The 24,021-nt window shown below is 39.5% G+C and overlaps 2 protein-coding genes across 4 annotated transcripts in view; one reads left to right on the plus strand and one right to left on the minus strand.

Moving 5' to 3' along the window:
* Nucleotides 1-1,316: 1,316 nt before the first annotated feature.
* On the minus strand, nucleotides 1,317-9,461 carry LOC138023789 (voltage-gated potassium channel KCNC1-like). Its single transcript, XM_068870859.1, has 2 exons — nucleotides 8,838-9,461; nucleotides 1,317-3,356 (listed from the first exon to the last, which is right to left on the minus strand). The coding sequence occupies exons 1-2, from the start codon at nucleotides 9,336-9,338 to the stop codon at nucleotides 1,767-1,769; spliced, it is 2,091 nt and encodes a 696-aa protein (XP_068726960.1). The 5' UTR covers nucleotides 9,339-9,461; the 3' UTR covers nucleotides 1,317-1,766.
* A 7,197-nt stretch (nucleotides 9,462-16,658) lies between these two features.
* LOC138024513 (uncharacterized) overlaps nucleotides 16,659-24,021 on the plus strand; it is a 24,633-nt gene continuing 17,270 nt past the window's right edge. Inside the window, exons 1-4 of one of the 3 annotated variants that reach the window (XM_068871726.1) lie at nucleotides 16,659-16,890; nucleotides 17,165-17,836; nucleotides 18,214-18,271; nucleotides 23,920-23,967. Coding sequence is in view for 2 of the 3 variants with exons in the window: in XM_068871724.1 (XP_068727825.1) it covers nucleotides 23,648-23,776; nucleotides 23,920-23,967 (177 nt within the window). In the remaining variant the exon portion in view is untranslated. Of the gene's footprint in view, nucleotides 16,891-17,164; nucleotides 17,837-18,213; nucleotides 18,272-23,626; nucleotides 23,777-23,919; nucleotides 23,968-24,021 lie in introns of those variants that run through there. The other 2 variants (XM_068871725.1, XM_068871724.1) reach the window with 2 other exon arrangements.

A 24,021-nucleotide genomic window follows, 5' to 3' on the forward strand; every position in this document is an offset into this window, starting at 1 on the left:
GGAACCAATGGATAAACTTTGATTTATTTATTTATTCACTGATTAACTGAAACGCACACTGGTACATTTAGTCGTTCGTTAACGTTCGTTCTTCCAATAAATGGTCTAATGAATAGAGCGTTTTCACATGACGTCACGGCAGCCATGTTGGTGTTCCAAAACAAAGAAACGGCGGCCATGCTGGTGTTCTAAATTAATCCTCTGGGAATTGAACTCTATTTTTATGCAAATAGTTCCTTTGGTTTCATCAAATTAGCATTTTCACATGAGTGAAAACCCTCTATAAAGGATTAAACCATTAATTGACTATTTGGTATCGAGCAATCAGCCGCAATACCATTCCTAACGCTGGCCAGCGAGTAATCTAATACTTAAGTTACTCTTCATAGGTACGTAACAGCAAACGACCATAACCTCCAGGAGGCCCTTGAAATAAAAATATTCGCAATGCTTACCATTGCGCAGACTTTGTCAGTATACTCCTACATGTGAGGTGGCAGTTTATACATATGTTAGTTGAGTCTTATTTATCCACTCACCCATATTTCCTTTTTTTCTTGTTGCGTCATTGGTATTGGTGACCGTTACGATGAATTAAGTGTACCCCTTCGAGAACGAATTTTCCGTTCTGATGATGCGCACTTGAAAACTCTTGACCCTAAACACAATGCGCATATCCAGAGCTGAGATCTCGTACATGTTAATGGCACACGTACTCGAAATCTAAAGCTGCTGTTGTTCAACTCACTACCTGATCAAATCCCATAATACACCTCTTTTACCCCCCCCCCCCCCCTCCCAAAAAAAAAAAAAAAATTCTGCATAGGCATCGTTTTCGACTTAAATTTCTCTTGGGACATTTTCATGTCCCAGAAGAAATTTGCAAACAATGATTACGCAAAAGTTTTTATTTTTTTTGGGGTGGGGGGGGGGGGGTAATAGAGGTGTATTATGGGATTGTGCTAGTGGTGAATTGCTTAGGATTTCGTAAGAACAGCAGGCCTCCATGCACCAGAGATACACAACCCGGAGTCCTGCGTTTCCAAAACCTGAGCCTTGTCAGAATCCAATGACTAGGAGTGTACAACTTCATTGTATTTGTGGAACGGCGTTCTCTCAGGTTGAGTTATTTTAGACTGATTTTTCCGCGAAAGTAGACTTTTCCAGCTAATCGGAAGCCTCATGCATGCGAATTTATTACCAATTGGATTGAGAATGGTCAATCGTGCAAGACAAATAATCAAAAACTCGTCTAAAAATAGCTTGATCTGTCAAAATGCCGTTGCATGTACCTGGAGTTGCTGGAGTTGCTGGCTTGTGAAGACAAGTTGAAGGTTTTATTTTCCACAAAACGTCCAATTCCGGGTTGGTCTATAGGATACTTAAACTAAACGATTGTTTACTGATTCTCGATACTTTTGATACTTTAACTCAACGATTGTCAGAATACTGTAACTCAACGATACGTTGCTCATGCAAACAGTCCAAAAAGCACAACAAGGGAAACATGGCTGCCCGAACCTTTGGGGTGGCCCTTGAAAACAACTAGGGACTCATAAACCCATGGGAGTCCCATGTGAATGATATTACAACACGGTTAAGAAAAAATGGCAGCCACATACAACCGAAACTCCATCTATCTCCAAACCGGTCGACCATTGTTAGGATTGGCAAGTATTGGAGAAAACGTTATGCCCACAACCCTAAGGGAGTTGTGCGAAACTGGTTATCACCTCCAGATTAGATTTCATATAATACAAAAATAATTACACATGGAGTCCGTTGGCAACAGTGCCGTCAGAATTCGTTTTCTCTGTTTTTCGACGATTTTCCATGAAAATCGCCTTATTTGACGACTCCACCGATTCTGCTATATTTGGAAAACTTGTTTTGTCCAATCTCGTGTTATCCATGTCAAGCATAAACGCAGGAACAGTATATCCCAAAGAAGGAGAATGTAGGCTTCCATCCACGTGATTCTTGTAACTCCCTTGAGCATGCACGTCTGAAGGCGACACACGTGTTTTGCGCATGCGTGAGCTCTGGGGCCGGTTGTTTTGAAGCGGTAAATTTTCGCTTTGTATCTCCACCCATGATGTTGACAAAGAGTTGTTCGATTTTCTTCGATACGATGGAGAGCCATTTAGTGGCATGTGTCTCTTCTTGCTGGAGCCACAGCGGCGTTCAGGGATAACAGAGGCGGGCCTTGTGTCTTCCTCGATAATTTCTTCGCTCTCATGCGTCGAGTTAATAAGTGTAAAATTTCGGGGCAAGGCTGTAATGGGCGGCAGCTGTCCTGCCTCATCTTTTGCGCACATATTGACCATTTCTTCGTTACTTACTGGTCCATCGGTGGTTGCACCCACGTGTTGAGCTTCCTGATTCGTAACATCGTTTTCGTTCTGATTCTCATCTTCGTTTTCTTCATCGTATGCATCGTTGTGTTTCAGCTTATTCCTATCCAACCGACTGGATCCAATATACACATCGCCGTGAGCGAACAACGTATTTCTTGATCTTCGGTGATATCGCCTGAATTTCTTAGCAGACCCTTCCTCTGGTTCCTGGAGCGGTAAGGCCTCCGTTCCGCCATTAAGACGCAATGAAGTATTACTTGAAACGGCATTTTCGTGCAAAATGTTTGGGCGCAAGTTGGCTGCGCAAATTAGACGTCGCTTTTTCTTAGGAAGGCTCAACCGAGCCTGCGCGTGAGAGTAGTAAGTTGAAAAGTTGTTACCTATCACAGACACCGGCAAAGCAACGATCAGAACTCCAAATATGGCGCAGACTCCACCCATCACTCTCCCGAGAATCGTCTTCGGGACCATGTCGCCATACCCGACAGTAGTCATAGTGATGATAGCCCACCAAAAGGATTCTGGGATATTTTTAAAGTGAGGCTGATTGGAATTTGTGTGCTCAATTTCGTACACGACACTGGAAAACACCACGACAGGTATCAACAGAATTATCACAAGCAAAATCAGCTCCCTGAAACTTGCTTTCAGGGATTGTACAATTATCTGCAATCCGCTCGTAAAAGCGAAGGCTTTCAACGCGCGAAACACGCGAATAAGTCTCACAGATCTCAGGAAATTTAATGTATCGGTGTTTAGGATGATTTTCCCATAGAAAGGGAGCAAAGAAATCAGATCCACCCAAGTCATCATCTCTTTAAAGAAAGCGATCTTGCCCGGGCAAAAAATTAACCGAGCGACAAATTCCAGTGTAAACCACGCGCAAAAAAGATATTCAAATCCTTGTATGTAGACGCTATTTTTCAGGCTTGCGACCGATGACGTACACATAGAAGCCACAGAAGCTAAGATCATTAGCAGGGATACCAATGCGAACACCTACAAAACAAACGAATATCTGCGTCAAAATAATCACATGATAAAGCACTAATGTAAGAAAGTCGCTCACCCATAACAACCACTATTACAGCCTCTTATAAATCCTTTATTTCAATTCAGAGAAAGGCTTGGCCGAGTAGGATTGGGGCTTTGCATGCGCGCGCATGATTTCTTTCTCTCACCGCTGTCTTTGTCTGGATACGTCAATGATGTCGTTTGGAAATCTTTCTATCCGTTAAGTTTTGTTTCGTGTCCCTTTTGTATTGAAGAGTAAAGTAGAGTTATAGCTAAATCAATGATCTAAATTCACTTCTTCTACGCAAAAGCAAGCATGCGTTTAGTGAATCAGAAATAAACCTGTCTTTTAAGCAATTACACAGACACACACACAAAAGCTGTATTTTTTCGTTATATCTATCAGTCTATATCAAAATGTCATTTACACGGCTGGAAAATCATTCTCAGTTGTTATGTGGCCGTGATTTTGCAAATGAAAGACTCTTGCTCTGCCAATTTGACGTTTAGAGCTCATAATTAACAAAATTAAACAAAATTACCTAAAATAGCGTGACCTAGCCCCTTTAAAGGCCCATCTACAACCGAGAGGCATTGCGTGGCGCCGAACAATTTTCATATATGAAAATCCAGCTAAAGCTGAAATTCATCCAATCAGATCGCTACGATAAGGAATGCGAATTTCCATAACAAAAACAAACGGTCGAAAAGCCTGCTGGTTGAAGGTGGGCATTTAAGTTATATCGCTTATTGCTTCGGCTAAACAGATCACAGAGATAACCTGGCGCCATCCCTTGCTTTATTTTGTACATCAGTATTAGTACATGCATCCTGTAGTCTTCTGTTGTTCAGAAATGGTAGATGCTCATATGCAGATGTCTTATTAAGGTCGAAAATTGTGCTTGTTCGCCATCTGAAATTCCGCTGGTACGGACGCATGTGAAAATCGAATACAGAACAGATATGAACGGACTACACGCGTGTTATCTAAAAAGTGACTCTTGCCACTAACTTATGCTAATTGACGTAGCTGCAAAGTTAGTGATTTTCTACCAAATTGGTTTTCCTTTAGTGCATTCTTTTAGACGTCATTGGATTTTGTGCTTCCCTCACTTTCACTTGCAGGAAAAAATTCCAGTTCGTGCTCCCACCTGCAATTATCCCCTTGATCCTGATCACCCTTTTTAAGTCACAGGCATGACGCTTTGTAGGGGACCGATCAGATACGAAAATGACCGAAGATTTCCGAAAATCATCGTTTTCCGTTTTCCGTGTTCTCCCAACGAAACTCTATGATATAGACCCTTTGCATAAATGGCGCCCAAATTTGAATAACAATACTTGATACATCGTTAGCCTCGTGTTTATGTTTCAAGACAAAGGATTTTTCTGATGAATGTGAGGCTAAGGATGTATCAAGTATTGTTATTCAAATTTGGGCGCCATTTATGCAAAGGGTCTATTGTCTTTCGTACGATCATTCACATCGGTCGGGGTGAGGGAAGGAGGGGGGGGGGGGGGAAGCGGCTAGATGTTAGTTCCTTATACACGGAGGGAGGTTACAACTTATATTTAACGATTAGACCGTAGCCCTTAAGGGCTATGGGTCAATAGCCCGTGAGGCGAAGCCGAATGGGCTATAAGCTATTGACCCGTGGCCCTTGAGGGCGAAGGGTCTAATTGTTTTAGTATCACTCAACTAGTCGGACAGAAAAGGCAATAATAAAGTTAGCAAATGCATGTTGAAAATATATTTATTTGGGAATAAAACGAAAGAAAGCGTCAGGCTTTTCGCTACTCCAGGACTATTACTAATGCATTTGCATTAGTCCACTAGTTGGGTGATACTAAAGAGATTTAGTCACTAATTTCAAAACCATAACACTCGAGTAATGCATAATTCATTAAGATCAAAATGCGTCGTAGTTAAAGACTTCTAAGAAATATCACGAACATGCATTTATCAACTATAACCTCTATCCATTACCATTCAAATGATGCATAATCTATTTAAACTGAACTTCTGTAGCTATGCTGAAACTCAAAGAGGATTTGTCAACCTGGGCTTCCTCCTCAAGACCTAAATACCATTTATATATTACTCAACACTCGAAGAGAAATTTCGTATCTTCGCACGGCCATGTAATATCCTCTATATATGTGTTCTTCTTTCAAAGTTCTGTTTCCATCATTTTTCCTTAAAAGAGGAGGGATCAGCGGGTATTTCACAATTACTACGGAGGGGGGGGGGGGGGGGGGAAGGTTGGCGGAGGGGCTTAACTTCACTTCTCAGGCTATCTGGAATAAATAGCAATAATCTACTCGCACTCATTTATTACAAATGGCACTCGAAATCATGTGATTACCTGTACAAACTAAAATACATATATAATGAGGTAAAGTACGATCGTCCGGTTGAGGGTAGTACTGTGAAGGACTGTTTGAGATGACATTATGCGCGGTTACACGGGGCACTTTTACCGTGGTAAATGACCCTTTTACCGCGGTAAATGACCCTTTTACCGCGGTAAATGACCCTTTTATCGCGGTAAATGACTCTTTTACCGCGGTAAATGACTCTTACCGCGGTAAATGACCGACATTTCCCAAGGTAAATTTCCCGTAGTAAATTTCCATGGATACGTCAAAAAGATCAGAAGAAGTGCCCATGACATTCAACGTGGTAAGTTCAATGCCCGAGGTAAAAGAGCCAATTACGATGCTGATTAAGTTGTGATTAAATTTGCGTGAGATTTGTTTTTATCTCGGTAATCTTCGTAACGTGTGACCGCTGGTTAATACGATATACTAAAACCCAAGTGTGAGGTACCGCGGGATAATTTACCATGGGAAATTGTATTTATCATGCATATTGTGTCTGTAACCGCACCTATTGACTGATGTTTCGACAACCTGCGAGGAAGTCATCTTCAGACTGGAGATGACTCTGAAGAGGACTTCCGCACAGATTGTCGAAACGTCAGTCAAAGTGATCTCAAACAGTCCTTCTCACGACCACACTGATCCGGTCGATCGTACCTTACCTGAAAATGCAAATATGAAAATTGCAGAGTGTTCTTTTCTTTGTGTGTGTGTGTCCCAGTGATAGCTTTGATCCACCTGCGTAGCAGTAAGGGCCGATTTACACGATACGATTTTGTCGCATGCGACAAGCTCACGACAGGCCTACGACATGACTTACGATTGTCGCAGCGTTTTAAAACATGTTTTAAAATGCTACCACATTTTTTCTGACGTACACAACAATCGTAAATCATGTCGTGGGCTTGTCGTAAGCCGTTGTCGCATGCGACAAAGTCGTACCGCGCAAATCGGCCCTAATGACCTTGAATCTGAGCATGCGGGGTCAGCTGAATGATAATCGAATGTATCCAAACGATCGTCATAGACCAAACACAGCTCATTAAACCGTCAGTCGGCCTTAATTAATGCCGCTATCGTGAGAGTTGCCTATTAAACTATAAAGGTGGTTTTCACGTGACGTCATCGCCGCCATGTTGGTGGTGAAAACAAATTATAGCTTCTTCCGTTCGTCCACCAGCAGTTGTATAGCACACCATTTTTACCTCAGTCTGAAGAGATTGGTTGAAAACCACCCATTGCACCCACTAATCACCAACCGGTCGGTTCAGTGAGTCGATAATGATCAAAGATCTCAAGAGATCTTGAGTAAAAATACGGCGGCCAGATAATAGTTTCGAAATAACAAGGAGAAAGCGATGCCTTTGCAATTTCGCATATGGCAATGTGTATGATTACTTATCTTACTTTGGAGATCGGCGCCAGAAGAGCGGACGTCTTCTGCTCTAATCCTTGTTTATCCAAAGCTTTTAGCGATTTGTCCTTCGAGAGAAAATTTTGAAGTTGTTCGCAGACTTCTCCCTGAACTACGTCTGAAGCAAAACTACCAAGCCTTGTCGCCTACACTTTCTAGGAAACATTTGTTAGAATTTGTAGAGTACATATTAGACGTCATGTGCTGAAATTCTTGGTTGAATACGCGTCAAATCTTACTTGGTGTGTCTTAAAATAATGGAAGAGATGTTGTAGCCACTACAGAGGTAACACTTTTATGCAACAACTTTCTGCAACCACGTTTCAAATATGTACAACAATTTTATACCATGTATGATATAGCCCGCACTTTGCGCGACATAAAGTGATAAAATATTCCAGCGAAGAAGTCAAAACAAAATGGAGCTGTATTTTTTTTCCTATGCTTATACTCTTTATTTTTTTATGTATTTTTTCTTTTGTCGCTAATTCCTTTTGTGAGTGGGAATGTAGAGGTAGATAGCTGCTTTTCATGGGAACGCATCGGGGACAGCTATTCTTCGAGTTATTTTCATAGACTTATGTCGTAGAGTTAGAGTTAAGTTTCCAAAATCCTGAATTCAATATTTTGGACTGCCAAAATCATGAATTCACGATTTTGGACTGCCAAAATCCTGAATTCAGGATTTTGGCATTCATGATTTTGGCAGTCCAAAATCGTGGATTCAGGATTTTGGCAGTCGTTAAGTCTAACTCTAAGTCATAACTCTACGGAAATAACTCTATTGATAGTTAACCTCGAATGTATCACACCTTTCATCTTTTTTTGTCTAACTGCATAGTCTTGCCAAGCGTATTTGAGTATTTGATTGCCGCGGAGACACTGCACAATAACGAATAACGCAAAGACCAGCAATCGATTGCTAAGGCCGGGGAATCTGAGTGTGACCTTTCGGTAAGGTCGCCAAGGGATATTTTAAACGGCTCCTCATTGATGCTGCCAAGCCACGAGAAAAAAATTAATTGTTCGGAGAAGCGATTCAAGAAAAACGAAAATTCACTTCTAATCACCTCCACAGTAGCTCTCGATTAATACATACGTTTCAATAAGTTCTATACACGATCACAATATATCAATCACCATATGGGAAATCAGTTTGAATTCTCGATGTGGAACAGTGGGTTTTGTGTAATATATTCTTAGCTAATCGCAATCGATTTTTATTTACGTTTGGTTTATAATTTATAATCGCAGCTTTCTAATCACTGGACGGATTGAGAGTCAAATATTAAACCAATTGAACTATCGAAAATATCAGTACATAAAGCAAATATGCGCTGCAAAAATTTCTACCGATTTTCCTTTTTTGACACTGTCAAAAAATTATCTGATGGGGGAATCTAAGTACACCCTGAATACTTTTCCCCATATATGGTTGTGGTGTAATAAAAACGCAAGCTGTGTTTATCAGTTGTAGGATTACGAAATTGGTATCTACGCCAGCGACTTCGAGACGAAAATCATTACGCTAAAAATTTGTTTAGCTTCTCGTATAGAGTCAAATACGATTTTGTATATATGCTGCCGCAGATTGTTTAATAGCGCTACGAATTAAAACAAGCAATTTCTCTACAAACATGTATGAAAAAATAGGAACAAAGGCTCTTTACCTTTGCTTTAGCCGATGAATGAGCATCATCGAGAACTGCCCAGATTTTCGGTTTATAAATCACCCAACGTGATGGTTGTAATGCACCTTGATGGTGCGTCGAAGATTCCAAATCCTCTGGAGATTCGTCCTCTTCGTCCGAATCCTCGAATTCAGGTCCAACAAAATCTTTTAAGTTGTTCTCTGCATCTCGATGCTGAGTGTAATACGGCCAACAGCAAGCTTCCATTTCGGTTTCTGCGATTCCCCAAAACTCTAATTCTGCTTTAAAAAGCGGTCCGCAAAAATCCCTCGGAGCGTGTAGCTGCCCCGTACGATAGTAGTTTAATATAATGCCAAACAATTCAGGATTTCGATCGAAAAAAAATTCCTGCTTAAAATCAGTAAAGTTTTCTGCAAGCCAAGCGAGCCTTGTATCAGGTATGGTTTGTAGAGTTGTGGCATAAGTTTCATGGCGTTTCCCACCAACGTTAATGATGATTCTGTCACTGGCAGTATCCATGAATGCTTTTTTGTTTTGTTTTTTCGCGTCGATTGAGATGGCGTGTTATATTTCACCTGATTTTCCAGAGTTTCTTTAACAATGACGATCACCCCCAAATACGTCAATGCAGAAACAAGCCCATTCGCGCTATCGGATATGAATCTTAACTACGACAAACACCTGTCAGATCTCAACAGGCAAGTGGTCTGTTCACGCTGAGAAAAGAAATAATCTTGTAGCTCGGGTTATAATAGCCGTGTTAACAGCATTTCAGAATCCTTATCAGATTTTAGGGATCCTCATGGTTGATATTTTTCGCATCATTGAAAAACGTCCAATTTTACCACCTATGGTTCCGTTCCCCATTGCCAATGAATATCGCAGAAAAGTCAATACGGACGAACGTTTATGCACATATTGACGAATCATCCTTTGCACCTGATATCCGTGAGGGACTATTTATCGAAATGTTTTTGTTGCTAACCGATGTACCGCCTTATTGATGCAAATTCATGTAAAACAAAGCACCACATTTATCTCATATGAACTTCGCATTATTTTATGATCAGAGTATTTTTGTCCAAAAGAAATGTTATTCAGTTAACAAAAGCGGATAACGTTCAACTAAATAAGGTTTCAGGTCTACAAAAAAGCACAAAACGTTCGAATAAATGACTAAAAGATCATCGGAAATCAACTCTACGAGAGCGAAATGCTATGACGACGTTCGTACAACATTCATCGAGCCTCTGGTTGGAGATAATCTGTAACAAAATTGTCCAACCAATATCTCCATATTTTATCTGAATATTGCCATTTTTTATTCTCCATAACACAAAATACACACAATGCTATTTATTTAGATGTTCATCCTATCACTGTGGAAATCTAACAAAGGGAAGCACACCCGCCTTTACGAATAAGATTATGTGATGCATTCACTTTTTTTGACAATCCTGTCGGAATAGTCAAAAACAAAATTCTTTAAAGACCACCCACAACAGAAAAATGATTATTTAAATGACTAAAGATTTGACAAAAAAAGTTCCGATTCGGAGTTTTTACCCCTTTTCAATTTGAACGGTAATGTTTCACTTAAATGCGCCGAGAGGGTTTTGGATCAATTTGAGCTGGTCATTTTTTATATTGCCGGGTGATGTATAAAACGCAAAGTACGTAGTCTACTGAGTTATTTATTCTCAATACTGTCAAGGTACTCATCATTCAGTTTCAACCTTTCCGGCATGTGAATATTATTACACTTTACTGTATGCAAATTCGTCACTTTCTTCAAATGATTTGTGCGAAAGTTTCTTTGCATAGTACATAATTAAACACAGCTCATAATTATGGCAGACGATAACCAGCCGTTATTTAATTAATTCTAGATCAACAGGGGATGTCTGTGTGGAAAGTATTCGTGAAACACTTGCACAACATCTGCTCGGAGAAGGAACGTTTGTGATAAAGAATATATAACTTAAATTTTCGTAGTATAGCCAAGATATCGCTGACGTCACCTATTGTCATTAATATGCAAACCAGAGCAAGACATGAAAGCAGATATAACTTACGTAACAGCCATAAATATAAAGTTCTTCCTGTTCGCACCAGCCGAACAAGGAATTCGTTCATCCTGTCCATGTGTGGATGATTTATGAGCCCTTCCCACAACATGGGCAGCAACGATGTTTTCCTTGTCTCGGTTGGGGTTAGCAGCTACAAGACCGAAATTTTAGTTGAAAGTTTTAGTCATTCGCTGCTGCCAAGTTTCCTTTTGATTTGATTTTGATTTGTTATTTATTGTATGTAGTTCTAATTTTATTTACTGCGACGTATCACTTTCATGCAGGTAAAGGGATCGTTAATTCTTTTTAATTTCTTAATAATGTGAAAATAAAGTACAGCTTTGTAATTTGCCCCACAAGTATTCTAGCGATATGGGATACTTTTCTAGCCGTTAACTTGGAACAACAATAAATCAAACACACAGTTGACAAGAGGATCATGAAGGGAGGGCGGCAATCCATTTTCCAGTTCAAATTTGGACGAAATCCCAGTCCCTGCCACTAAAATCATGATAACTCTCCTGCTATTACATGTCACATAATATCACTTTGAATGATGCAGTCGCCCGTTTCTCTACGTCACCTTCAGAGTCACTTTCATCCTCCTCGGAGTCTTTGCCCTTTTCACTAGACCCACAACAATCGCTAGGCCCAGAGGTCTGTGCCTAACACATTTACCATGGCGCCTTGACCAATACGTCATCTGACCTTCTTCTTTTTGAGTGATTGAATTGGTTGCAGTGGGTTTAGGGAAGTCAATTCGTGCTAGTGAAGCCGTATTAGAGGTAGGGAGCTTTGAGGTTCGAAATCAGGTCTGTTAGCTTCAGCAAGGTCCTCAATCTCACATGGTAGTGGCCGCATGAAATATTTGATATCAGGAATTTTTGAGCAGAACTAATGCCTGATGACCTCTGATGATACAAATCCCATTCGCACCAAGGACTCTTTCTCGATATATCATATTTCCAGTAACAAAAGCCCACAGTTCCCAGTAATCAAATCCCACCGAAAAATCGGGTCAATCCCAGCTCCCATTTTACTCCTTCATGACCCACAACAAAGTTTGCCGTTTTTGTAGAATTCCTAGTTGGTTCTCTGTAGTCGAACGTACTTGACTGATGTGTGATAAATACTAAAGGGTTTTCCCAGTCGACATCATCAACCTTCTATTTCTGTCATGTAATGAAGCCACCAAGGAACAATGGTCAGTCGAGTTGGTATTTTATTGCAGAATGAGGTAGATTGTTAGATTAAGATTAGAGCATACTTTCTTACTTTATTTTATCACAAGACGTTTCGGGGCCCATAACGCAGGGAATTCAACTACGTTTGCTTAGCCAGTGACAAGAGCGTGAGCGAAAATGACGTAAGCTGTCAACATTTGAATTCTTCTGTTTGGGAAAGGAACCAGTTAATAGAAATAATAATAATAATCAAAACGAGAAGAAAAAGAAGAAAAAGAGCCACAGAGAATGACGAGTAAAAGAGAGAAGGACTAGGATATAATGATAATGATGATGATGATGATAATAATAATAATAATAATAATAATAATAGTGACGATATCGATGACGATAACGATGGCGATAACAATGACGATGAGAGCGGTAACAAAAATAACAATAACAATAATAATAATAATGATAATAATAATGACTATGATGATGATGATGATGACGGTAACGATGATGATAACGATGTCGATAATGTTGACGATGATGACGATGAGAGCGGTAATAATAATAATAATAATAATAATAATAATAATAATAATTGGAAAATTCACTAAATAGCCTAAAAAATCCTACCTATCTAAACTAAATAACCTAATGACCAAAACCCGGTTCGGTTCTCAGCCCAGATGTTTCAGATGGCTCGGAATCCATACTGATAATGATCATAATAAAGATGATGATGATGATGATGATGATAAAGGTGATAATAATAGTAATAATAATAATAATAATATTAATAATAATAATTGGAAATTCACTAAATAGCCTAAAAAATCCTACCTATCTAAACTAAATAACCTAATGACCAAAACCCGGTTCGGACCAAAACCCGGTTTCAGATGGCTTGGAATCCATACTGATAATGATCACGATGACGATGATGATAACGGTAATAATAATGATAAGAATGATGATAATAATGATTATAATGATAATAATAATAATAATAATAATAATAATAATGATGACGACCACGAAGACGACGACGACGACAACGATGATGACAGCAGTAATAAAAATAATAATAACCATAATCATAATGATAATTGCCAAATTCACTAAATAGCCTAAAAAACCCTACCTATCTAAACTAAATAACCAAAGGATCCGTTCTCAGCCTTGATGTTCCAGATGGCTCGGGATCTTTACGTTAAACCGCTGATAATGTGAGGATGACGATGACAATGACGTCGACAAGGACGTCAATGACGATGATGATGATGATGATGATGATGATGATGATGATAATAATAATAAATAATAAATAATAATAATAATAATAATAATAAATAGAAGAAGAAGAATACTGGAAAATTTACTACATAGCGTATAAGTTAGCTAAATAAAATTTTAATAAGGTAAAGATAAAGACTCGGTTCCCTGTTTTGTTTTCCTTTCCCTTTTCAATATGTCATCGGTCTTGCTTTCGCTCGATCCGCTTTCTTTTTTTGAGCCCGTGTTGCCTCTAAATTAAGTCGTCACTGTCAAATGCATGCGCGGTTCTTTCTGCATGAAAAAGCGTGGTTCTCGAAGCAGTACATCAAAATTGGTCATAGACCTCAATCATTAACCCGGGTTATGGGCCCCGTGCAGCAAATTCTTCAATTCTTTAAAAATGAAAATTGTTTTCAAATCTCCGATGTGAAAGTGCAGTAAATGTTATGTTGGTGCCAAATATATGGCTCAGAAAATATGGAGAAAACTGAAAAGCAGTGGCCAACTGCACACTCAAGTAGTAACAAATAACTTGATATTTACAGGTGAATCGACCAAGAAAAAACGTGGGACAAATGTCCCAATATATCGGTAACTTAAATAAATAACAATAAGAGGAATCAATAACTTTTTTTAGATACAAAAAGTGCCTGAGCTTCTTAAAAATTAAGGCAGTTTACATGATAAGTGCCGTCCCTGGTGATCAACTTCTATAAAACGAAAAGGAAAAAAATAGAGGATATATTAGTAGGGTACATTTAAATCTCATAGTTGAGTCATTTAATTGAAAAGCTGTAAAAACCTAACCCTTTTCCAGTTCTGGTTGCTATCATGGCTTTCATTTGTTTATTTCTTAAAACTTTGTCGTGCTTTTTCGATCTCCTGCTCTGCGGCTTGACTGTTTTATTTAATTTTTTAAGAGAAGCACACTGCAACAGATCTTGTCAAAGCAAACATTACGTTCCAGCAAGGGTGTGAACAGCGAAAAACACCTACACAACAGTACGTGCAGGATATGACTTAGATCACGCATGACGCTGAGAATTGTAATTTTGGATTTAAACGTCAAATCCACGAGCCCCAAAATTACAATTCTCAGCGTCATGCAGGATTTTAGTCATATCCTGCACGTACTGTTGTGTAGGTGTTTTTCACTGTTCACACCCTTGCTGGAACGTAATGTGTGCTTTGTAAATAAGGTATAAAATAAGTTCCTTTTAACCATCCTGTTCAAACTCCCTGATGAAGTCTGCGTAATCAGACGAAACCGTAATTGACAAGATCTGTTGCTGTGTGCTGCTTACTAGTCTGAATGTCTTGTTCGTAAACGAGGCGAAAAACCTTGGTTTTCCAACAAGCCTAGTTTTAATGTCCCGCCCTCTTTATTATGACAAAAACCGTGACGCTTTCTTTCCTTTTATTCCCAAATAAATATTTCTTCAATTTGCATTTGTTAACTTTATTTCTGCCTTTTCTGTCCGACTAGTTGAGTGATACTAAAACAATTAGACCCTTCGCCCTCAAGTTAAGGGCCACGGCTCAATAGCCCATTCGGCTTCGCCTCATGGGCTATTGACCCGTGACCCTTGCGGGCTACAGGTCTAATTGTTAAATAACACTAATAAGAATATTAATATTTTGCGCTCTACAATCTCACCTGAAATACTTGTAAGCTGCATACATCGCCAGGGCGACACCCGCGCAACCGGCAGCGATTTTTAACGATTTTTTTACTGTTTTCCAGTTTCCTTCATCGGCCGCCTCATCTTTGCCTTGCTGGGTCCGTTCTGTTTCTTCCCCGAAGCTTTCCTTTGTCCCTGCGTCATGATCAGCAACAATGTACTTGTTTGTCTTACTTGCGTTCTCTTCTTCACCTGCGACTTCAAGTGACCCATATTTCAAGCCTTCGCATTCGTTTTGCCTTTCCTCGTTATAATCGTCTATTTCGCGGAGTGCCTCTGCCATATCGTCCTCATCATCTGACATACTAATTAGCTCAGAGTCTAATACAGCATTCTCATCATTTTCTTTCCCATTTCCTTTCTCCTCTTCGTCTGTGATTTCGAAGCACACAGATCTCAAACTGTCGCCTAATGATTCGCTTCGGATTTCCTCATTATAAGTGTCTAGTTGGCTTAGTGTCTCGGCCATGTCGTCCTCATCATCTGAAATGCTAATTAGTTCAGACTCTAATACAGCATTCTCACCGTCTTCTTGCTCGAAAGCCAAATTGTGGAAACCGAGATATTCACTCTCATTAGCCTCTGTTTCTTTGAAATGACCATCAAGGAGGCCGTTTATTCCATCTAATTCAGAGTCACTGTCTTCTTCCGATGAACTTTCATTCAACAGTGAGTCATCGTTGGTATCTGATGAATCTGATTCTTGCTTAGAGAACAAGCTGGAAAGTCCAGTGAGGTACTCTTCCTTTGAATCTTCTTCACTGAAGTCGTCTGGTTCTTCAAATGACGTGTCTTTACCTAAATCAGAAGATAATCGAAAAAGCCGGGTTCAATCACGATCGAATTATATTATTGAATACAGCAAGCAAAAAAAGGGAAGAAAAAGGGGGAAGGAATTGAGGAAATATTTTGCTTACAACCAAAGCTCGGGTACTGCATGGTAGATTTTTTGCGGTAACAATGTACTGTTTGTCTTGTTTGCGTTCTCTTTTTCTTCACTCCGATTTCGATTTTGATGCAGATTTCAAGCCTTCCCTTAATGATTCGTTTTGCCTTTTATCGTCTGTAATCGTCTAATTCGCTGAGTGACCCTGGTATGTCGTCATCATCATCTGACATAATAATTAGTTCAGAGTCTAATACAGCATTCTTACCATCCTCCTGCTCGAAGGCCAAATTGTGGAAACCGAGATATTCACTCTCATTAGCCTCTGTTTCTTTGAAATGACCATCAAGGAGGCCGTTTATTCCATCTAATTCAGAGTCAGTGTCGTCTTGCGATGAACTTTCATTCAACAGTGAGTCATCGTTGGTATCTGATGAAACTGATTCTTGCTTAGAGAACAAGCTGGAAAGTCCAGTGACGTACTCTTCCTTTGAATCTTCTTCACTGGAGTCGTCTAGTTCTTCAAATGACGTGTCTCCACCTAATCAGAAGATAATCGAAAAAGGCGGGTTCAATCACGATCGAATTATATTATTGAATACAGCAAGCAAAAAAAGGGAAGAAAAAGGGGGAAGGAATTTAGAAAACGTTTTGCTCATCATGATTACAAACAAAGATCGGGTACTGCATGGTAGATTTTTTGAGGTAACAATTTACTGTTTGTCTTATTTGCGTTCTATTTTTCTTCACAGACTCTAATACAGCATTCTCACCATCTTCATGCTCGAAGGCCAAATTGTGGAAACCGAGATATTCACTCTCATTAGCCTCTGTTTCTTTGAAATGACCATCAAGGAGGCCGTTTATTCCATCTAATTCAGAGTCTGTGTCTTCTTCCGATGAACTTTCATTCAACAGTGAGTCATCGTTGGTATCTGATGAATCTGATTCTTGCTTAGAGAACAAGCTGGAAAGTCCAGTGACGTACTCTTCCTTTGAATCTTCTTCACTGGAGTCGTCTAGTTCTTCAAATGACGTGTCTCCACCTAATCAGAAGATAATCGAAAAAGCCGGGTTCAATCACGATCGAATTATATTATTGAATACAGGCAAGCAAAAAAAGGGAAGAAAACGGGGGAAGGAATTTAGGAAATGTTTTGCTTATCATGATTACAACTAAAGATCGGGTACTGCATGGTAGATTCTTTGAGGTAACAATGTACTGTTTGTCTTATTTGCGTTCTCTTTTTCTTCACAGACTCTAATACAGCATCCTCACCATCTTCTTGCTCGAAGGCCAAACTGTGGAAACCGAGATATTCACTCTCATTAGCCTCTGTTTCTTTGAAATGACCATCAAGGAGGCCGTTTATTCCATCTAATTCAGAGTTCGTGTCTCCTTCCGATGAACTTTCATTCAACAGTGAGTCATCGTTGGCATCTGATGAAACTGATTCTTCCTCTGATTCTTCGTCAATGGAATCGTCTGGTTCTTCAAATGATGTGTCTTCACCTAGTCAGAATACAATTTAAAAAAAGCCGGGTTTAAACGTGATCGAATTTTATCATTGAATACAGCAAGCGCTGGACAAAGAGGGAGAAAGAAGGGACTAAGGATGAAGAAATGGTGGGCTTGCAACCAAAGCACAGATACTGCATGGTAGATTTCTTTTCAGGGAAAAAAATGGCGGCATTGCGTTCCCCAAGCAATCCCCTTTGGTTTCGGGCCAATCGGAGACATTGTTATCATCATGCCATTGTAATTGGCGTTTACTTAGCAGGCCGTCATCAATACCGTCAACTGATTGGCCAATTCCAATTGGAAGAGATAGACAATTCTGGATTGTATACATTACTCACTTGGTAAATTCTCCATAGTTTCCTTTTCATCCGTTGCTGGAGGAAATGTATCGATATTACGGATGCCGCGGTAAGTTGTTCTTTTATAATGTGCGTTATTTTGGCTTTTGATCCAATGTTGTTCACTCATTTTGAACAGGTAGGTGGTAACCCTGTAATTTCCTTGTGGAATTACAATTAACTCCTCAGTAGTTTCGTAGACGCTTTTGTGGTTTAAGGTTTCGATCATCAAATGTCTTTCCTTCTTGTGGTAATCTCCCACATATGCTCCATTTTGAAATATCTTTGAAGATGACTTTTTGTCATAGCTTATGGTGACTTTTGTGATTCTTCTCGCGATGGTCTGCGGAAAGAAGTAGAGAAAATTTTCCTTTTAAACAAATCACCAATGGGACAATCCTCAACTGGCCTGCAAAGAATTAAAGGATGCTTTCTTTTCTCATTCAGAGGGCGGTGACAGGCGATACAGACGTTCGCGCCAATAATTTTTGCGCATGGCTAATGGGTACGTAAAATGTGTTGCTTTTTTACGTCAGACAGTAAGCACTGACGGTGTAGGAAGTAAGTAACCATGGAATTGACGGGGGTTGCAAAGACCTTTGTACAGTTGTTAATTTTGTAAATGCGCGTTGATCCCTATTTTCATGAGACAAATTACTTTCTTATTCCCACAATTTTATTAAAAGGAAAGTGTTATTACATGAAAGTAGAATATGGGCAACAACAGCACAAAAAGTCGACAAGATACTATTTTTTATCGTTATTTTCTTTGATTTTTAATTTGCAAAGACATACATACAGGGGCACCCAACGAATCTGTTCCTCACATTATCTGTTCCCCAAGGAATCTTGCTGGCTGGCAAAAATACAGGTGTTTCGATGAGCTGGCTGGGAAATTTTGTTATTGATAAAGTTTTAGTCTGGGAATTACTGACTTTTTGTAGCATTTCAACCCGAGCTGGCTGTAGAAACTCTGAAGACTGAGGACGACTAAAAAAAAAAAAAAAAGAACCCCTTCCCTCTCCCAGAGAGTAGTCACAAACATACGACGGCTGGTCATGGTCAGAGTGATTGCGCTAGCGGAAAAAACCTGTTTTGTCCCGGTTTTGTCGCTTTTGTTCGGTCGTTTTGGATCGAGGGATTAGAAAGCGCGCGGAATTCCGGGCTGGGAAATAAATTTGATCAGCTGGCTGGGAAACCAACCAATTTTATCTAGAGTGGCTGGGAAATTTCTTGTGTGTCTTGCTGGGAAAAAGGAACAGATAATGTTTTCCTAGCAACACTGAAAAACACCTGAAAATGCCTTACTAACATTTATTTTCATTAACTGTGGCATAATAATACATTTTACAACAAATTGGTCGTTGGGTGCCCCTGTACATAAAGGACTAACTACTGTTCTAGTGGACCGTTCTTAGCCAAGAGTTTTTATCCAAACAACACAAAAACGAACCAGTTGCGTCATAATCACTCAAAAGGGTTTGCGCGCGCAGTCTTGTTTCATACATAATACTGTGAATTGACTGTCAATTTAACATGTACGTCTACTCAAAAACTGTGTCTCCTTCGCTTTAACCATTTCCTGACCAAGAACTACACTTGTAGATTTTACTCTGTCTAACGTCAGATGATTTTACTCGTCAATGGAAGCCAGTTCAGGGATTAAAGGAATAAACAATTTTGTAAAGAGCTTTGAAGACATCCCTATAAACGTTTTAAGTTCTGAATTTTGCTTTGCACCTTTATGAAATACTGAAGCTGATTGGATGATCAGAATATTAGTAAGCGCTTTCAAAAAAAATCCGTGAAAAAGCTTTAACGAGAAAAAGCTAAGATGATTTGTCGATTTTTTTGACTTCGAGTCATACGTTATTTATCGCCAAGAATTCCGTTGTTTTTTTAAATTTTCTTCTAGGATCTATGGATAATTATAACAATTATGATTAGGAATCCTACCCTGTCGGTGGTGAGTGGTATATTATCCATTTTACCGAAGTAGCTTCCCTGTGCGCAAAAGTTCTCTCAACACCAAACGAAAACCGTCATGTGATTTTTCAATTGTCATAACAACATTAATGTGAGATTGTGACGTCATTTTTGAGCAACCCTGGGCACTAAAAAAGTTCAAAGTACAATGTACAGGAAACCCTTGAGCCGTTTCTGGCGAATCTTTTTTTAATTTTTCAGAAATGCCATGAGATAAAGAGCTTTTAACCGGAAAATGGGTACAGTCGTGTACGAGGAGAGACAATAGTCGATTTTTTTTCCTAGATCAGTATTTATCGCAGATTTCGATCTTAGGAGTACGGCCGTGCATACAGAACCAGCGCCCGCAATGCGCAAGGCAGTCAAAACTGTGCTATCCTGTCATTCATTTGCTCTTTCACTGGAAACGGTGCATTCTTTGCGTAAACGACGTTGTTGTCGATCTACCCTGTCGAAAGGACGCCAACAAAATCTATTTTTCGCAAAGTGAACACAAATAATTAAATTATCAATACAGTTTTGACGTCTTCTTACACTTGATTCGAAAATAGTAGACTGAATTCGTCTTAAAATAGTTAGAAAAAGCACAAATAACAGCCAAAGCACACCAGCTGAGGTTAGAATCGCTGCTCGCTGGCAGCTCAGTTTTGGCACCAAAGGTTGTTGACAAAACAGTTGCCACAAAATCCTTCAAATGGTTTTCTGGCCCTTTCGGATAGCACAGTTTTTCCCGAGCGATAAATTCTGATCGGTCAATTTAAATTTCAGTAGCTCTCGCCGTATGCACGGACAGTTGAGTTTGCTTTGAGAAGACAAAAGAGCTGTTCTTTGAATTTTTACTGTTGCTGCTATATGAAATCCTAAATTAACCGGTCCAAGTTAAAGCTACCTCTGACCTTGTGGCTTTTTTCTGTTAATTAGAATTGGATGTAGTCAGCGGTAGTTCGCCATTACTTACCCAAGATGCAAAGGCAACTCTGGTATATATAGCAGTCTTAATGTTTTTTTCCGTCATTAGGATCGACCGATTTTTCATGGGACAAAATTCTCGGTAGTAAACTTGTCGAAAAGGTTCGCAACAGTAACAGCTGAAAGCTAACCTTTCGGCGATCGGCAAAATACCCCTACCCTATTGGGACCTTATCGCAGGAGAACTTTCAATTCGAAAAAAAATGGACCTACTCCGTTTAATTAAGTTGAACAAGGACGCATAATGACGTAAATGACAAAGTTAACGAGCTTACTGACACTCTAACTCAAATATATAACGAGTGTTTCTCGTTCATCAAAGTGAAAATATCATCTCGAGATCCTCCTTTTTGTATCGCCGTTAACATCTGTGCAATTTAAGGAATAAATGAGTTCGTCGAAGACAGCATGCTGCAGGAAAGAATAAACAATCTGATAAGACAGAATCAAGTTCGGGAAGTCTACAGTGAAGCCTCTAAACATATAGAAATGGAACCAAGGTTGGTGAGACACAGTCAACAAGATAACTGGCAGAAAATCGAATAACCAAATTATCTCATCCATCATCGAACCAGAAACTATCAATTCCTAGTTCAAATAGATCAACACCAGCCCGCAGTATACTGCGCCTGAACAACTTCTAATACCTAATGTAACTAGAATCCCTACTTTTGTTGTTAACACAGTCAAATGGTTCCTGCTTAACCAGAAACGAACCACTGCAGGCCCTGATCAACTCCCCCATTGGTTGTGGAGAGACTATGCTCATCAGCTTGCACCAATTATCACTAAGATATTTAACTACTCTATCATGCACCAGTTTGTTCCCACACTTTGGAAGACAGCAAACGTCAGACCAATCCCAAAAGAGTCGCCAATTACTGAATGCACGCAACTCGCAACAATTTCTCTAACCAACATCGTACTGAGACTTTTTAAAAGGCTGCTATTCAAACAAGAATGTCAACAGAATTTAAGTCGATCATTAACAATCATCAATTTGGATTTAAGGAGGGGTGCAACACTACTTTAGCCCTCTTAAAATGTCAACATTTCTGGTTGTGTACATTAGATCATCGTGTCTTTGACTATGTACGTGCGCGTGTTGTCCTTTGATTTTAGTATGGCTTCCGACACAGTATCCCACAAGATTATCTGTGACAAGCTGAATTCTACTAACATAAACCCGTATATCATCAACTGGATCACAAGCGCTTTTTTGGACAATCGAAAACAAAGAGTAGTTGTCGTCGATGTGGTCACTGCGTTCCTTGTCATTAAGTAATAGGGGGGTTCCTCAAGGCACCGTATCAGGACCCATTCTATTTTCTCTTATGGTTTTGGTTCTCCAATGAAAGGAAAGGAAAGGAACTTTAATTAAGTGTCTAATCTTCTAGCGCTGTAGAGCACTAATTGAGGACACTGTAAATTGAAATCAACAAGTGAACGCAAATCAAATCAAATGTTGGTTTTTGAAGAGAGGGGAAAACCGGAGTACCCGGAGAAAAACCTCTTGGTGCAGAATAGAGAACCAACAAACTCAACCCACATATGACACCGAGTCTGGTAATCGGACCCAGGTCACGCTGGTGAGAGGCGAGTGCTCACACCACTGCTCCATCCCTGCACCTGCAATCTCCTAATGAAGTATGCTGACGGCATTACGATATGTGTTCCTGTTAGGCAAAGCACAGATACTGCCGACACTGAGGTTGAGAACATGAAGAAGTATGCGGATTTAAACGAGATGCATGTCTCTCAATTTTATCAAAACATGGGAAATGTGCATGCACGGCAAAACTACTAAGTTATCCCCTCGAGAACTACCAGGAAGTAAAAGGAAATCATGGTTAAAACTATTAGGAGTCACATTTCAGGAAGATGCTACGAACTGGGACATCCGTCCATATCGACAATTAATATGCTATCCAAAGCCAGCAGTCGAATATACATTTTTAGGGTATGCAAATCCTATGGATGTCCTAAAGATCATTTTAATGATTTGTTTAATCATAACTCGCTCGTCATGTCCGTATTCTTGTATGGGATTGAAGTTTGGGGTGCAGCTTACCAGCGAAAATATCTAGACAGAATCGACAGGTTTCTCAAGAGGGCATACAGGTTTGACTTTACCACAAAAAAAGAAAAACAACTATACTTGACTAATTAAAGAAAGGGACTCTAAGCTCTTTAAGTACGTAATCAGTGATGATCATATACTTCATGATTTGCTCTCTCCAAAGAGGAGACGTGTGCTTCGTGAGTGCATGTCTTTATCTTACATTGAGTTAAACTGAACGCTTCAAGCATTGGTTCCTTAATAGATGCCTCTTCAATTAAATTCACCGTATATAAGGAACTTTATAATGTTAGACATTTTCATATATTCTTAATTATAACTTTCTTATCAACATATTGTAAAGTTACACGTTTTTTGTTTCTGGTTTCATTAAAAATAACTGGATTGATTAATTGATTGAAGGACCCCACCTTTCCCGGGTTCAGCGTGCCAAGAATGTCATGTCCGCTAGACTGACCTAGTTGAGGTTGCTCACTCTTTTCGTCGGGACGCCACTGTAAAGTAAAAAGAGAGAAAATCTAGATTGGAGGATACCAATTTTCTTCACTCAGCTATGAAGGTTCAGATTTCCATCCGTTAGTTTCTCGTTTCGCCCGTTTTACTCCTCAATCCAACTGAACACAGGATTCAGGATCTTTAATATTTTCGTTCCTTCGTTTCGCTTGTGTCTAGTCATTGCACGGTCAAACAACGAAGATTGCTTGCCGAAAATCAAGCTGAAACTTGTTACCAACGTACTGTCGGAGTAAAAACAAAAAAGGAAACACTCTTGTGGAACCTCGTTTCTGATCTCAGCTAGCGGGGACTGGGCTCTACCTTTGAGGCGGGAAATAAAAACTAATAAACATGGCGACCAAAGGTTTTCTTTTAGGAGATAAAAACAGTCTTCGCACAAGTCGCCCTGTCAGATATGTAGCGACGAAACAAACCGTTAAATCTACCAAAAGAAAGAAGAAGAAGAAACCTGAATGGGATGTAAGTAGAGTTTTCCTTGAATCGTTAGAAAATCTTGATCACGACAAGAAGCTATATATCTATCGATATATTTTTTTCATACCCCGGTAAAATTTTTGTCAACTGTTTTAAGCTTACAGGGGAATGTTAAACTTGACTTTCAGAGCACGGTTAATGACCTAAATGTACATAAAGCGACCAAAGAAGAACAGGTATCTAAAGCTTTCTAATATGCCTTAGGCTGAAATCATTTTGGATCTCTGACA

This window comes from Montipora capricornis, chromosome 11 (genome assembly GCF_036669925.1).
Source record: "Montipora capricornis isolate CH-2021 chromosome 11, ASM3666992v2, whole genome shotgun sequence".
In the NCBI taxonomy this organism is placed as follows: Eukaryota; Metazoa; Cnidaria; class Anthozoa; order Scleractinia; family Acroporidae; genus Montipora; species Montipora capricornis.

Bases quoted from the DNA above. Each gene is read 5' to 3' on its own strand.
- LOC138023789 (XM_068870859.1), bottom strand. From the start codon at position 9,338: ATGGATACTGCCAGTGACAGAATCATCATTAACGTTGGTGGGAAACGC. The intron at 3,357-8,837 runs GTAAAGAGCCTT...TTTGTTTTGTAG, and splicing joins ATTCATCGGCTAAAGCAAAG to GTGTTCGCATTGGTATCCCT.